This window comes from Frankliniella occidentalis, unplaced genomic scaffold, assembly GCF_000697945.3.
Source record: "Frankliniella occidentalis isolate FOCC.00 unplaced genomic scaffold, Focc_3.1 Scaffold340, whole genome shotgun sequence".
In the NCBI taxonomy this organism is placed as follows: Eukaryota; Metazoa; Arthropoda; class Insecta; order Thysanoptera; family Thripidae; genus Frankliniella; species Frankliniella occidentalis.
The window spans coordinates 232916-246068 of NW_026267463.1; the positions used below are offsets into that span (position 1 = coordinate 232916).

Here is a 13153-nt window from a genome sequence, read left to right on the forward strand (position 1 = left end):
CACCCCCCCTCCGTGACCGACCGTAGTGCAAGGCTGAACCCCCCCCTCCCCCAAAATCAACTACGTAGTATATGAACGGTCCCTAACTCGTCAAAATATTACCCTATGGATCAAAATTTGTGACTTTTGATTCCAAACGCCTTTTTTCCACTCTGCCTTTTCCCCATCTGGGGTGCCAGCGCCGCAGGCCTAGATATATGTAGATGGATGAGAATTCGGACGAAGGTTAAGAGTGAAAGAACACAAATTTAAACAAAAAATCCTAAATGGATGACTTAGTAAAGCATTCCAGTGACAGAAATACATAAACACGTGCGGAAAACAGAACTCACTATGTTTACTTCTTCCCTGCATTCTTCTGCATTTTGAATTTACCCGAACGCACTGGTAAAACAATGGTGTGAAGTCGCACCTTTTAAAGGCATTAAAGTTCCAAAGGCGTTGACGTTTTAGTTTTTTCGAAGTATATTCTGCTGAAGCAAACACAGGTTTGTAGGACTAATATTTTCGCATTCAGCTCAAAATTCCGCTTCGAACGAGCCTTCATGTGATTTGTGTCTGAAGAACGGTGAAAAAAGTAACTGACCCTCAGGAATCTACTAGATTTCTTTCATTTGGGAATAGAACCTAATCACACGAAGGCTTGATCGAAGCGGAATATTTAGCTGAATACGAAAATATAAGCTCCGGAAAACCTTGGTTTGATTCATCAGAAAATTTTTGTAAAAAAACTAAAACGTTAAGGCCTTTTGACTTCAACGGCCCTGGGAAGGTGTTAATTCACACCTTTGTTTTACCAGTGTGCTTCTTTGTTCAAATTATTGTGCAACAAACAATAAATAATTTTAAAACAGAAAAGTGATTTCGTTGCTCAGCCGCCATAACACAATCACAATCATACAAAGAAAGGGGGGTTCGATAGCCTGCCTACTATGACACAGACAACAGTCTCGAGTGTGACACCACCTAACGAAACATGATACAAAGCAATACCACTTTGTGTTCGCCTTCTCTGTAGCTTGACCATCATTGCCAAAAAGGTACGATTGAATAGGGTATTTCTCCCAGTTTGAACCAGATCCAAAGAAGAACAAAGAACAATAATGTTTCCTGTACTGTTTCCTCCCAGACGCTCACTGGCTGATGCGGACAAAGTTCGCGGACCCGCCACCAGATCTGCAACTATCCTAGTGGCGAGTCCGAGAACTTCGTCCACGTCAGTCGATGAGCGTTAGGGAAGCATTATTCGAGAAGCATTATTACTGTTCTTCTTAGGATCCGCTTAAAACTGGTTGAAGTACCCTATTCAGATACTCGCCATTTTTGATCAAAACTCAATATGCCAGTTCCTCTGTCCTTTCTTTGGCACACGCTCTCCTTGCACAGTTCGAAATTTATTGGCAGTTGCCAGGGTCTAGTATGCACAGCACTCTGCGTCGCTGCGTAGGCATGCCTGCAGTAAGCATGGCTCTGCCCCTTAAAGAGGGTGGCTTGCAAGAACTTGCCGTACATTTTGGCAGGATTGTGAGGGACTGTACATCAGATTGCCGAAGTCGAGGCGCCTATGGTTCATATCCGTGTAGACGAACGGCTCGCGAACGACCAAACCAAACAAAAGACCCAAGAAAAACCGTACAGTACACTTCGTCATTTTTTTCGACATTATAGAAGCAGCAGCAGTAGCTCGCTCGAGCCTCTCTCGGCGAAGGGGAGGCCAAACTTTATTTTCTCCGCACGGTGCGCCTCGCCTACCGGCTGGCCGGCCGGTGGCTGTCAGACCTCGCCTCCCCAGGCGAGGCGGCCCCGCTGCGACGCCAAATCAAATTTTCACGATGGCTACAACATTATCGTCTGAACCGAACCCAAAAACTCACAGCAGCCGCGTTGAGCCGTCGAGGCTGGGCGCTGGGTCTAGGTAAAAATGTTCCTGCTGGGCTCTCCTTTCTCCCTTCGCCGCAGGCAGAGCAGGGTGCAGCAGGCCTGTTGGACCAAGCGGTGCGTGTGCGTCCAGCAAGTTTGGAGGGACGAGGAGGGGTGGGGGTGAGGGGCATCCAGCCTGTGCGCCCGGTAGCACCAAACTCTGGGGACGGAGCGGACGTTGTGTGAAAATCTCATTTTTACTTTCTTTTACGGTGTTACGACGCTAGGACAGTTTCGCTCTCGAATATGTGAGGGTACAACTACAAGCTTTATTCAATAGACACACATGTTTGCACGCCGATATGCGAAACAAGGTATGATCGCCATGTTGGATTTTTTCGCCGATTTTGAAGTCCGGCGGAGCACGGGAGTTGTAGTCTCCCTCTTCTTCATCTCGTTGTCGGACTACTTTATTTATTCCTTTTTCCTCGCGCCATGCCACTCTGCTCGGCGCCGGCGGCCCGTTCCCGCGCCTTTGTGGGCCCGTCAAGCTGTCAGCAGCACGGAGGTCGGCGGTGGTCGCGGCTGGTGGACTGACCACGGCAAAGAGAGCTTGCGTCCGCCCCCGCGCCCTCCGTGATGCCGTGCACCAGCCAGACGCTGTGCAGAAATTATTATTGGCGGTGTGATATTCACAGGATTACGAGCTGTAAATTGCTTACGAACAATAGGTTCGTAATGCAAACCAAAACCTTCGTAGCTTACAAAGGATTTTGAAGCGTTGTATTACGAACTAATTGTTCAGTTCAGTTAGTATCAGCTTACGAACAAATAGTTCGTAATGCAAACCATTGTTTGTAGGAACCTTCCTAGCCCTAGAAACAATCGCGTTGCAATACAAAAAACGAAAATGATTCATAATGCTGCAAAGCATTTTGCAGTGCGGTTTTTGCTTTTTGGCCTTATTCACCATTACGTTAACTTTTTTGCTCTGCAACCCACAGAAAAGATCGACATCATTAATTGTTTGATTGTATAATTTTTGTTAAAACAAACCCTGTAGTGCCTAGTGAGCGATTTAGTGAAACCGTCACTATTTTGTCCGTCGCCCTACTACGAGCTCTACTGACCACAGGGCGCGTAGATTGTATGTTATTTCTTTTGTTTCAGTCCTTACACATCAGCAGTACACCCTCTAATTGTGTATCTTAGTGCATTTTGTTCACAGTATTAACAACTCATTTCCAGTGGGGAGTGGGAAAATAAAGCGGGCGCTTTGAAACGTTTGCAGACCGGCGACGCGACGCAAGACGCAAATTAAACGCGGAAATCGCGCCTGCCGAGAAGATCTCATCTCCCTCTCTCTCATTACTTCTCAGCCCCACCTCCACCCACTTTCTTATCCCCTTTTCTTTCTTCTGCACCACCATACATTTATATCTCTCCCTCTTTCTCTAACGCGCGTTCCATATTCATATGCTGTGCGCCTTTAGCAATAAGCACCGACTATACGCATTACCGAGCTCATTACTTTAAATTAATGGTAGACTGTATGTCTCTTCGCGTTCATTTACTCTGAACAGCAGCAACAGATACACTACAAAGTTCGGTTCGTATCCTAAATGCGAAATGAGTGAGACTTTCCACCGAATCGCAGCGAAGCCATTTTGTTTCAATTTTTACTCTAACAAGATAGTAACATTTTCCTGACCTTTCAAAATTGTAGTGTGGAACCTCACTCACTTAGGGCGAAGGCTGTATTCAACTGTCGCTCAATAAAAGCCAATTTACACTGGTAAAACAAGTGTGCATAATTTAAACACCAAAGTGTGCAAGTTATGATGTTGCACATTACATGGTGTGCAATTTTAAACGTTTGCTAAACGTTTAAAATCTGCACACTTGGACACACACAGTTCTATGCTATCAATAGGAACCATATGGGAACTTTTCGGAAGTGTAGGAAGTTTAAACACCAATTGACGTTTAACCTAGTTAGACACCACAACGTGTCGAGAAAATGCACACTTGAACTTAAACACCAATTGACGTGCAACATTAAACACTTGTTTTACCAGTGTACTATCACAAAACTATATCTAGCGACAGCGGGCTGATGCATTTGCTCTCGTGTCCGTCTGTCTGTCGGCCGGCCGTAAAACAGGGTGGAGTTCATCTAGGGACCCGTTACTTTCAGGGAACCTAGTGGGTCACTCCTGGACACCGAAACGCCTTGTGCAAATCCTGGCAACCACCGCACCGCGCGGGTCACCCCAGGATGCAGCTTGGAGTGCCCCCCCCCCCCCCCTGCCTATCTCTCTCCCTCTCCCTTTCGCCGACCTGGACTCTTCAGGACTCGTGACTGTCCACCGCGTGTTGACGTATAGTGATTGCCTGTCTCGAACCCTTGAACCCCCCGCCCCCTCCCCTCTTTTCCCCTCAGCCCCTCTACGGCCAAACTACGCTAGGCAGGCCCGAGCGTAAGTGCCCCCTCCCCCTATCTCCCCCTTGTCTCATATTCCCGCCCCTCCCCCAGCCCCATTTCCAAAACCGCTGCTTAATTGAACGGAAAGGGAGTAATGCGACCCCCCTTCCTGCCACCCGTGCTTGGAGGAGCTCCTCCTGCGCGCTCCATGTTCCTTACTCCCTCCCCTATCTTAGTCGTCCCTTCGCACCCGCTGTGGGTGAATACAGGTTTTCCGATCCATGCTGCTGTCCACGGATTTCTTTTTCTTTTTTGATTCGCACTGTTTTGCTCCCCACGCTACAAAGAACAATGTACCGTAACTTCAATTTTTGTGCCATCACCTTTTGACGTGGGTGGCCCGGGGAGTGAGCAGGACCCGTTTAGTCGTTGGCTCTTGAGAAGTTCTTTATGAACGCCATCCCTGCAGCCGGAGCATGCTGAGGTGGAAGTCCTTCATCCTGCCCTCACCTCCAATTCTGTCCCATCTTTAACCCAGACGCTTTCCTGCTTCCTCACACCGAACCCCCTCCCCTACCCCCCAACCTCGACCCTCTTCCTCTGCGCCGTTCGTTCTCTTTCGCTGTTCCTCCAGAATCCATCTCCAGCAACTCCCTCAGCGGAGTCCACCCCAGTCCGCCTTCTGAATACTAACCACTACTCTGAGAGCGTTCCCTCCCTGCCCGCCGCTCCCTGACCTGACACCGACGTAGTGCCGACGCCTCACCCGGTTCGCACCTTCACATCCGAGACAATGGCTGTCCAAGACCCTCGCTAGATATACCCTTCCTTTGTAATGTTAAAGGTCTCAACCCTGATGGTAATTGCATTACCTGATTTTGTCCGGAGTGCGCGTTGCTGAGCTAGCCCTTCTCTCCTCCACTCTGACGAACATGCCCCTTTCACTCGCACCCTCAAACACACTCAGTCACTCGCGAGCGAGAGTCTGCCCCAAGGAAAGCAGCGCTAGCGTAAAAATATGCAAATGGCAAATCCCCATCTGAGACCTGATAAATTATTTCAACTAACGACGCTGGTTTGTTTGTTGTTTTTTCTGTCTTAATTTTGACAGCAACAGAAAAAAAACATTAAAAAAAGGATGATGAAACAGCCGCGCTTGTCGCGCCCTCGTTTGGCTCGCTCTCTTTTTCCCCCCTCGTAGCTCGTTTCTACTGCTCCTCTTTGGGCCAGCGCAGAGGAACAACCGCGGTCCTTTGTCACGCCTTGGAGGGCTGGCTGCATAAATACAAGGGTGGCGCGCCCCCGCCGCTTCCTGCCTCAGCTCGTCCCGGTCTCAGCCCCCAGCGGGGTCCCCACCACCACCACACACACAGCTCAGTCACGCGCTATCTCTCTACCTGGGGCAGCCGCCGCCACAGAGCGGCCGGTCTGCCGCCGATAGCACGGCGCCCCGCAACCCCCGCCTTGTACCCTCGGCGCCCTCGCGACGACGCCCCTCACTCACAGTCAGCCCGCCTCTCGCTCACTTGTAGCTCCTATCAGCGGCCTCATCAGGGCCGAGCCCCTCCCTCCTGCTGCTGTGAATGACAGGAAGAACCCGGGGCACGGTGGAGCGCAGCGGATGGGACGGCATCGTGCATAATCTTGTGATGACGGGAAACCCTCTTCGAGGAGATCCGCTTCCGGTTGTCATTTATCCCGGCCGTTGGTGCGAGGCTCTCTGAGGCTTTCACTTGTCTCAGAGTGGATGGGCGGAGTGTCTACTCAGCCCATGCCAGCTAAAAATGCTCCGACGACTCTCCATATTACTTCAATTACGTGCAATAAAGCTCTATCACCTCTCTTTCTTTGACTGGTAACCTCTCTATCACTGACTAGTACCTCTCTATTACTGACTATAACCTCTCTATTACATACTTCTATTACTTAACCATGACGCATCTAATCCGGCTTTCACGTGACCTGTACACGTGCAATACAAAGCTAAAACGTCAGCACGAGCCCACAGGTTTTTTTTTTCAAGCCTAAAATTTCGATATAAGTTTCAACTTAATTGCAGTTTTGCTTTGACAGATCTCATGAAAGGAAACCATTCTTAAGATCTGTCAAGGCAAAGATGGAGTTAAATTGGAATCCATGTTCAAATTTTGGACTGAAACATCGTGGTCCTTGTGGGCTGGTTCACGTGGGAGCAAAAGCGGCACAACCTGAAGCAGCCTGTCGTTTTGAAGGCACTGGTTTTCACTGTGAGGGGTGCCTGCCGGTTCGTACAAAAAAAATGTGTCGTCACACTTGTAAAAACATTTTCGCTAGTCAACGTAAGTTAAAGGTGAGAGAATTGCTGCTGCAGCTAAAAAAAAAGATAAGGGGAACAGTAGTCTGCCGCTTCTATTTTGAGAGTACATCGGTCTTCCCCAGTGTTCGAGCTGTCTAACAAACAACCTAACTGCCAAGTCGTTTCTGTGTCTCTAATCGGCAAAGTTCGTCGCCCACTCCTCTTCGTTGTGCTGCGACGCTGCGCCACGTGGGCGCGCCATGTGTCTGGCGACGATATGAGACGAGCGGGTCCTTACCTTGTCAATTGAAAGTTTTTGTCCAAGGGACCGCTGGGTTGATGTTAGGAAGGTGGGTTTTTCTGCACGGAGAAAAATGACTTCGTTGTGAAGATCAGTTATGTTTGGTAGGCATAATTCGGTAGCTGGAATCGAGAATCCGATACCCACAACCAAGGGTTGGCCGCCACGACCGGACACTTGTACGAAGAGAACAAACTTCAGCTTGGTTCTCTTCGTACAAGTGTCCGGTCGTGGCGACCATTCCTTGGTTGTGGGTATCGGATTCTCGATTCCAGCTATCGAATTAAGCTTACCAAACATACCTGATCCTCACAACAAAGTCTTTTTTCCATGTGGCCTTTGCCGATTTTCTGGGATATCGATTGATACCATTATCCCATTTTTAAAATTTTAGTATTCTAAAAGCATGTCGTGTTTGATTGGGTCGAACTGTGTGACGTGCGAATTTTAAATGTTTCGTAGACCTCTAAAATTTGCGCACTTGGACCTATACGACCGTCGAGCGTATGATATAAGCAGGCAACAAATAGAATGCATCTGCCATGCGTTTTGTAATATTTCGAGTTTGCTCACCCATCTGACAAGTAAGACAACACTAAGTGTCCAAACTTTGAACACTTGAACTATGCGTGTCAATTGGCGCGCAAGATTACAGAAGGTTACACACCTTTTTGTGCACTGTAGTACTGTAGTTTTTGGATGACGAAGAACTTTAACGTTATAACTGACAAATTAGTACAGGTCTGTGGGAGAGTGCATCCTTCTTCGCAACGTAGACTCTTACTGCCGTTTTATACTGCCTTCTCCCACCCCCTACCCCAGTCCTCTATCAGCCCCCTTTCCTTCGACATTCTTGATGATTGGTATTTTCTCTCTCAGACTGTTATGATAAACTTGAGGCCAACGCCTTTCCCCAGGCAGATTGCAGTGGAATGACAACACATAGGACAAAAGGCAGCTTGGCTTATAAATGATCGATTCTATCAGAAGAGAAACATTACTTAGGAAATATGCTGAGAAGAATGTAAATATTTAAGTTTTAGTTGCAAGCCGTGCTATGTTCATTCACTAAAGTAGGGTTTTATGGATTTAAAAAAACGTTACCACTTCGTTTTTACTGCAAAACGAACGCCTGATTAAGAAATGTAAATTACACATCCTAATGTTGTTTGTTGTTGGCTGTACTGAGTTAATGTGGAATTGGACTCCAACAGGTGGTCGCAGCGATATCACGCTCTGTCCCTCGCGCGCGTCCCGTGTGGTAGAAACGGGTTTGTTTAAAAACAATCTTGAAAGAGCTTCTCTGAAAGAATAGATAAAGACAGCAGCGGGACGGACAGAGGAACAAAGATCGTTAAAGAAAAGTGGAAGGGAGATAAATGGTGTGGGCAGACAAGAGGGGGTGGGGAGTAAAAATGCAGAGCAATAGTTTGGACCTTAGCCCCAGAGACATTCGCAGCACCTGCCGTGAGCGCAAAGGTCGCATTTCAAACAGCTCCACGCTGCTGCCGTGGCCGAGGATGGGCGAGAGGCTTAGGTCACCGGGGTGGTGCTTGCCCAGAAGTGGGAAGGCTCGCGTTTTCCTGAATTGATTTCTCATTCTATATATGTGTGTGTGTGTGCTTGCCACGGTGCCCGTCCACTAGCTGGAAAGCAATACCTACCCAGCCGATCGGAAGACCGTCGCTCTGCGTGTTATTTGTGTGTCCTTCGGGTCCATCGTTACCTTCTTATTTGCCCGCAATGTGTGTGCCGTTATTTTTGCAGTCGGGCGCACGTGATACCCCCCCCCCCCCCGCACCTCCCCACTCTGTTCTGTGGACCAAATATTGGTCCATTAGCCTGTCGCTTGTGGAGGAGATGGGGCGGTGGGGCTTGGACCACACACTGCACAATAAACCTTTGCGATTCCTCAAAGATGTACCAGTGAATTAAAATTCAAACAACCTTTTCGGCCTCCGTAGAAGCGTTTGAAAATACACTAAGACAGCGTATTGACAGTAACAATTTTACTGTCTTGTCTAATTTTACTTGCATACAGTGCACACCAAGGGGTCCACCACTCCTAAAAAAAAATCGTACAATGCTTGCAAACTAATTGCAAACAAAACTGATTGCAAATGATGATTGTGATGATTGAAAAATAATTGAAAGATTGCAAAATGATTGGAAGATTGTAAAAAGATTGAAAGATTGTGAAATGATTGAAAGAGATTTAAAATGATTGAAAGAGATTTAAAATGATTGAAAGAGATTTAAAATGATTTGAATTGATTCCAAATGATTTAAATTGATTCAAAATGATTGGAATTGATTTAAAATGATTTAAAACATTTGAGGGCTCAGCCTGCGTAGCGCTTCAGTCTAGCTTTGAATGATTTATGATGGTTAAAAGTGATGATTGAACGTGATCAATAAAACGAATATCACATTTTTAGTTTGATTTCAATAAATTTTAAATGATTTCAAATGATTGGAAATGATTTAAAGTGATTTAAGTTGATTCAAAGTGATTGTAAAATGATTGGAAATGATTGTAAATGATTCAAAATGATTGAAAAGATTTCAAAGATTGTAATGATTGTAAATGATTGTAAATGATTCAAAATGATTGAAATTGTGATTTTTTTGAAAAGTGTACAGTGATTCTTCTAAGTGGTGGACCCCTCGGTGCACACGGTCAGGCCAGGCACTTGGGGTGCACGTGCTGGTCACGGGGCCCAGCCTCAACCAGGCCGTAACACTAATCAGGTCTCGCAGCCAGCTGGCGTGCCGCGCTAACGGTGGCCGGAGCGCCCAGCGAGTCAGGGTGGTCAGGGTTAGACTGTCCCGCCGAACAGCCGCGCACGAGATTGCCTGTCTACCAGGCGCTTTGTGGCGATGTCCGCTTTTCATTTTCATCGCATACTGGGGAAAAGAGAAGTTTGGGCTCGGCGCTGAAAATCTGGAAAGAGCGTTGGCATCACAGGTCCTCACTGTAAAAAGCTTACGAACTAAATGCTTTGCAACGTTACGAGCAATTTTCGTTCTTTGTATTGCAAAGCAATTGTTTGTATTGCAAAGCGATTGTTTGTAAGGCTCGACAGGTTCTTACGAACAATCGGTTTGCAATACGAACAACTAGTTCGTAATGCAACGCTTCAAAATCCTTCGTAAGCTACGAAGGATTTGGTTTGCATTACGAACCTATTGTTCGTAAGCAATTTACAGTGCATATTTCGGTTCCGTCGGCTCGTCAGGCAGTTTCTACGCTCCGCAAAGACTCGGAGAGCGCACAACAACCCGAGCCGAAAGGAAACAGCACAGCTATGTTTGTTACATTTTCTGCATCGCTCAAATGATAGTGAGCAGCTTGAATAATTGTCCGAGGAAAGCGCAATCAGGTGCGTATTCGGTAAAGCAGGCTGCCTACGTGCTCTAGGCAGAGGTGCAGCAGTGCTTCTTCTCTATGAACAGTAAGCGAATGAAGAACGTGGGATTCCTTTTGACGTCATGCCACGCTGCTGCTGAGGTTGCTTCATGCACGCGGTTGGTCCTTTCAAAGTTTCGCTTTCATTCAACAGTCGCCGTGCAGCAGTAGCAGCCGTGGAGTAGATCAAGAGAGGGGGGGGGGGGTGGACACAGCGCCCACTACATGACTGAAATCCCCCCCCCCCCCCCCTCTCTCTCCCTCTCTCTCCCCTTCCTTCCTCCCTCTTGCTGGAACACGCAGACGCTCTCACCCACACACACGCACATGAACACGCTCGCACACTCACACTCACACATTCGCACACACACACACGCACGCACACACACACAAAACCACACGTACTTTCTCACACACTCGTCGTGCCGAGATGCCCCTATGAATAAAACGCAAAGGCTGCCGAGTGGGGAGCAGCGCTTGCCCCTAATTGCCTGCTCTCCGCAGCTTGTTGCCGGCTAACTTGTCCGCGTCACGCCACACCGCCCTCCTTCGCATCCTCCTCCGAAAGCGGCCGCCGCCCGCCGCCCGTGGTGGGCCGTGGTGGCGGCGATGGCGGTTCAAGTTGAAGAGAGTTGAGACGCACAGTGTCCTGCTGTGCCGGGCTCCGCTTGGCTGTCTCTTGCGCCCCGCTTCGCCCCGCTTCGCCCCGCTTCGCCCCGCTACGCCCCGCCACGCCCCGTCGCGCTACGCTTCGGGATGGCTACATCGTTATTGATCCGCTGCTGACACATTACAGACCGCAGCCGCAATTTTCGCCCGGCATTGCCTCAATGATGAGGACCTCCCCTCCTGCCCCCACCCCCACCTCACACACAGATACCTTTCACTCTCTTTTACACCCTTTTGCTAGCGCTCGCAGTTCTTGGAAAGAACGTAATTCATCTGAACCGAATACTCCTGTTAAATACAAGTACAAAATGATGCACTGTGGCCGATTATCATTTAGTTTTAGTATGCATTCACTTTTTTTTGAAATTTCAATATGGAAAAGATTTGGTCTACCAAGAAGATTCTTTCTTGTTGGCGATTCAGTTTTCAATTATCTTTGTTGATCTGTTTGGCCCGCTTTGGCTTCATCTTTTTGACTTTGGTTTGTTTAGCGCAATATCGATCTTATATTTGAATCGATTATTTGATTCCGTCATTCTGTCTATGATATTCTTTGTGATTTCGATCTTATAACGGCTTTGAGATTCTTAGGTTTTTTGTGACTGTATTTTTTAACGGGTCTTTCCGTTCTTTCCTCTGTTTCAGCCATTCTCAACTCGCTGTGCAAAGAGTTCCTCTCTGTCAACGTGTCGGCCATTCTGTACCTGATGAACTACGAGAAGTACGGCCGCTCCACCGCCTCGGCGCAGTACTTCCTGCAGCTGGCCGGCTACCTCGGCATCCCCGTCATCGCGTGGAACGCCGACAACTCGGGCCTGGAGCGGGTAAGTGTGTGCGTGTGTACATGTGTGTGTTTGCACTACTTCAGCGACGGTGACTTTCACCTCCTCCCTTTCCCGGGACGTTGGCGAACAGGCTTCGAGACACTCGTCCATCCTCTCTCTGAACTGTTTACAGCGAACAAATAAACACGTGTGCCGCCCGCAACGAGGAGACGAATACGGCAGAGACGCCGTCGCCTCTAACCCCCGTCTCGCCCCCACCCCCTCCTCTTCTCCAAATCCACTCCCCGCCGCCCGACCGGTTCCACCAATATCCGCACCGCGCCGACCTCGCCCCTTGCCACGCCGCCCACCGCCTCTTTTGTCGTCTGCGTCTCGACATTGTTGGTCTAGACGATGGCATTCGCATCCAAAGTATTTTTCCATACGTGTCGCATGATGCTGGATGCGGTTTGCGCCTCTCGCTCGGATGGAGCAAACAGAAAGTGAGGGGGAGAGGGGGGGGGGGTCAAACTGAGGCAAGCGGGTCCATTCACGGAAAAAAAAAGTTACGTGCTCCAGGCAGCTAACATTTAGACCGCATACCTAATGTTAAGCTGGAGCATCTAACTTTGTAGCAGATGATAAATCAATTAAAAACAAGAAGAAAGAAGGAAACTGAAATAGACTGAAAAGAAACTAATTGGATTGATGTTTTTTCATCAGCTTGTACTCTCGCAATAGAATAGGGGGCCGGGATTCTGGTCGACGCTGCTGTGCGTGTGCACGCCTGAAAACGGGGAAGCCGGTTGGGCCGGGCGAGGGGTCGGAAGGGGGGAGGCGGGGCCGAAGCGCGCTAGGCTCGAAGCGCAGCTCGGAGCTCGGCTTTGAGTATTTAAACTTCGAGTCCTACACCTTAGAGTTTGCACCACAGTATGGAGTTTAACTCTACCACCAGATGCATGTCAGTTGCACACTTTTGTCTTTAGTGTATTTTAGAAATGCTTGCGGAGAAATGTCTACGGTGACCAAATGCCGTCATCGGCAAGCCAAGATTTTACGCCGGCCAAGCAGGCCGGCCCCGGCCCTTGCTGAACGGAGTTGCGGTTGCAGCGAAGTGCCCTCTGCCAGGGATGGCGCTCCAAGTGCTGGCAGGTCAAAGAACGTCCCCTACCATGTCCGTCATCGCTCGCTCCCTCCTTTCTGCACTCATCGGCAGTCGTGCACGTCACGGCCGCGCCAAAGCAGTCGTGGAGGTCAAAATTATTGGCGATAAGAGCCCCGCCTCGCACGCCGCCCGCCCGTGAGGCAGGCAGGTCACAGGTCGCACAGGTGGCCGCGCGCTGCTCTCAGAGCAAACGGAGGAGGAGAGGGTCTCGTCCCGCCTGCATGATAAAGCCAAAGCGGGATCAGGACTCAAGTGCTCTCGAATGCGGGGGAGGGGAGGGGGGGG

General features: G+C 48.8%; 1 protein-coding gene across 1 annotated transcript in view; it reads left to right on the forward strand.

Annotated features, from left to right (window-relative positions):
• The window catches only part of LOC113209565 (glutamate receptor ionotropic, NMDA 2B), a 257791-nt gene that overhangs the window by 195206 nt on the left and 49432 nt on the right, over positions 1 to 13153 (forward strand). The window contains 1 exon segment of the mRNA XM_052274136.1: positions 11585 to 11763. Within this exon segment, the coding sequence (XP_052130096.1) occupies positions 11585 to 11763 (179 nt within the window).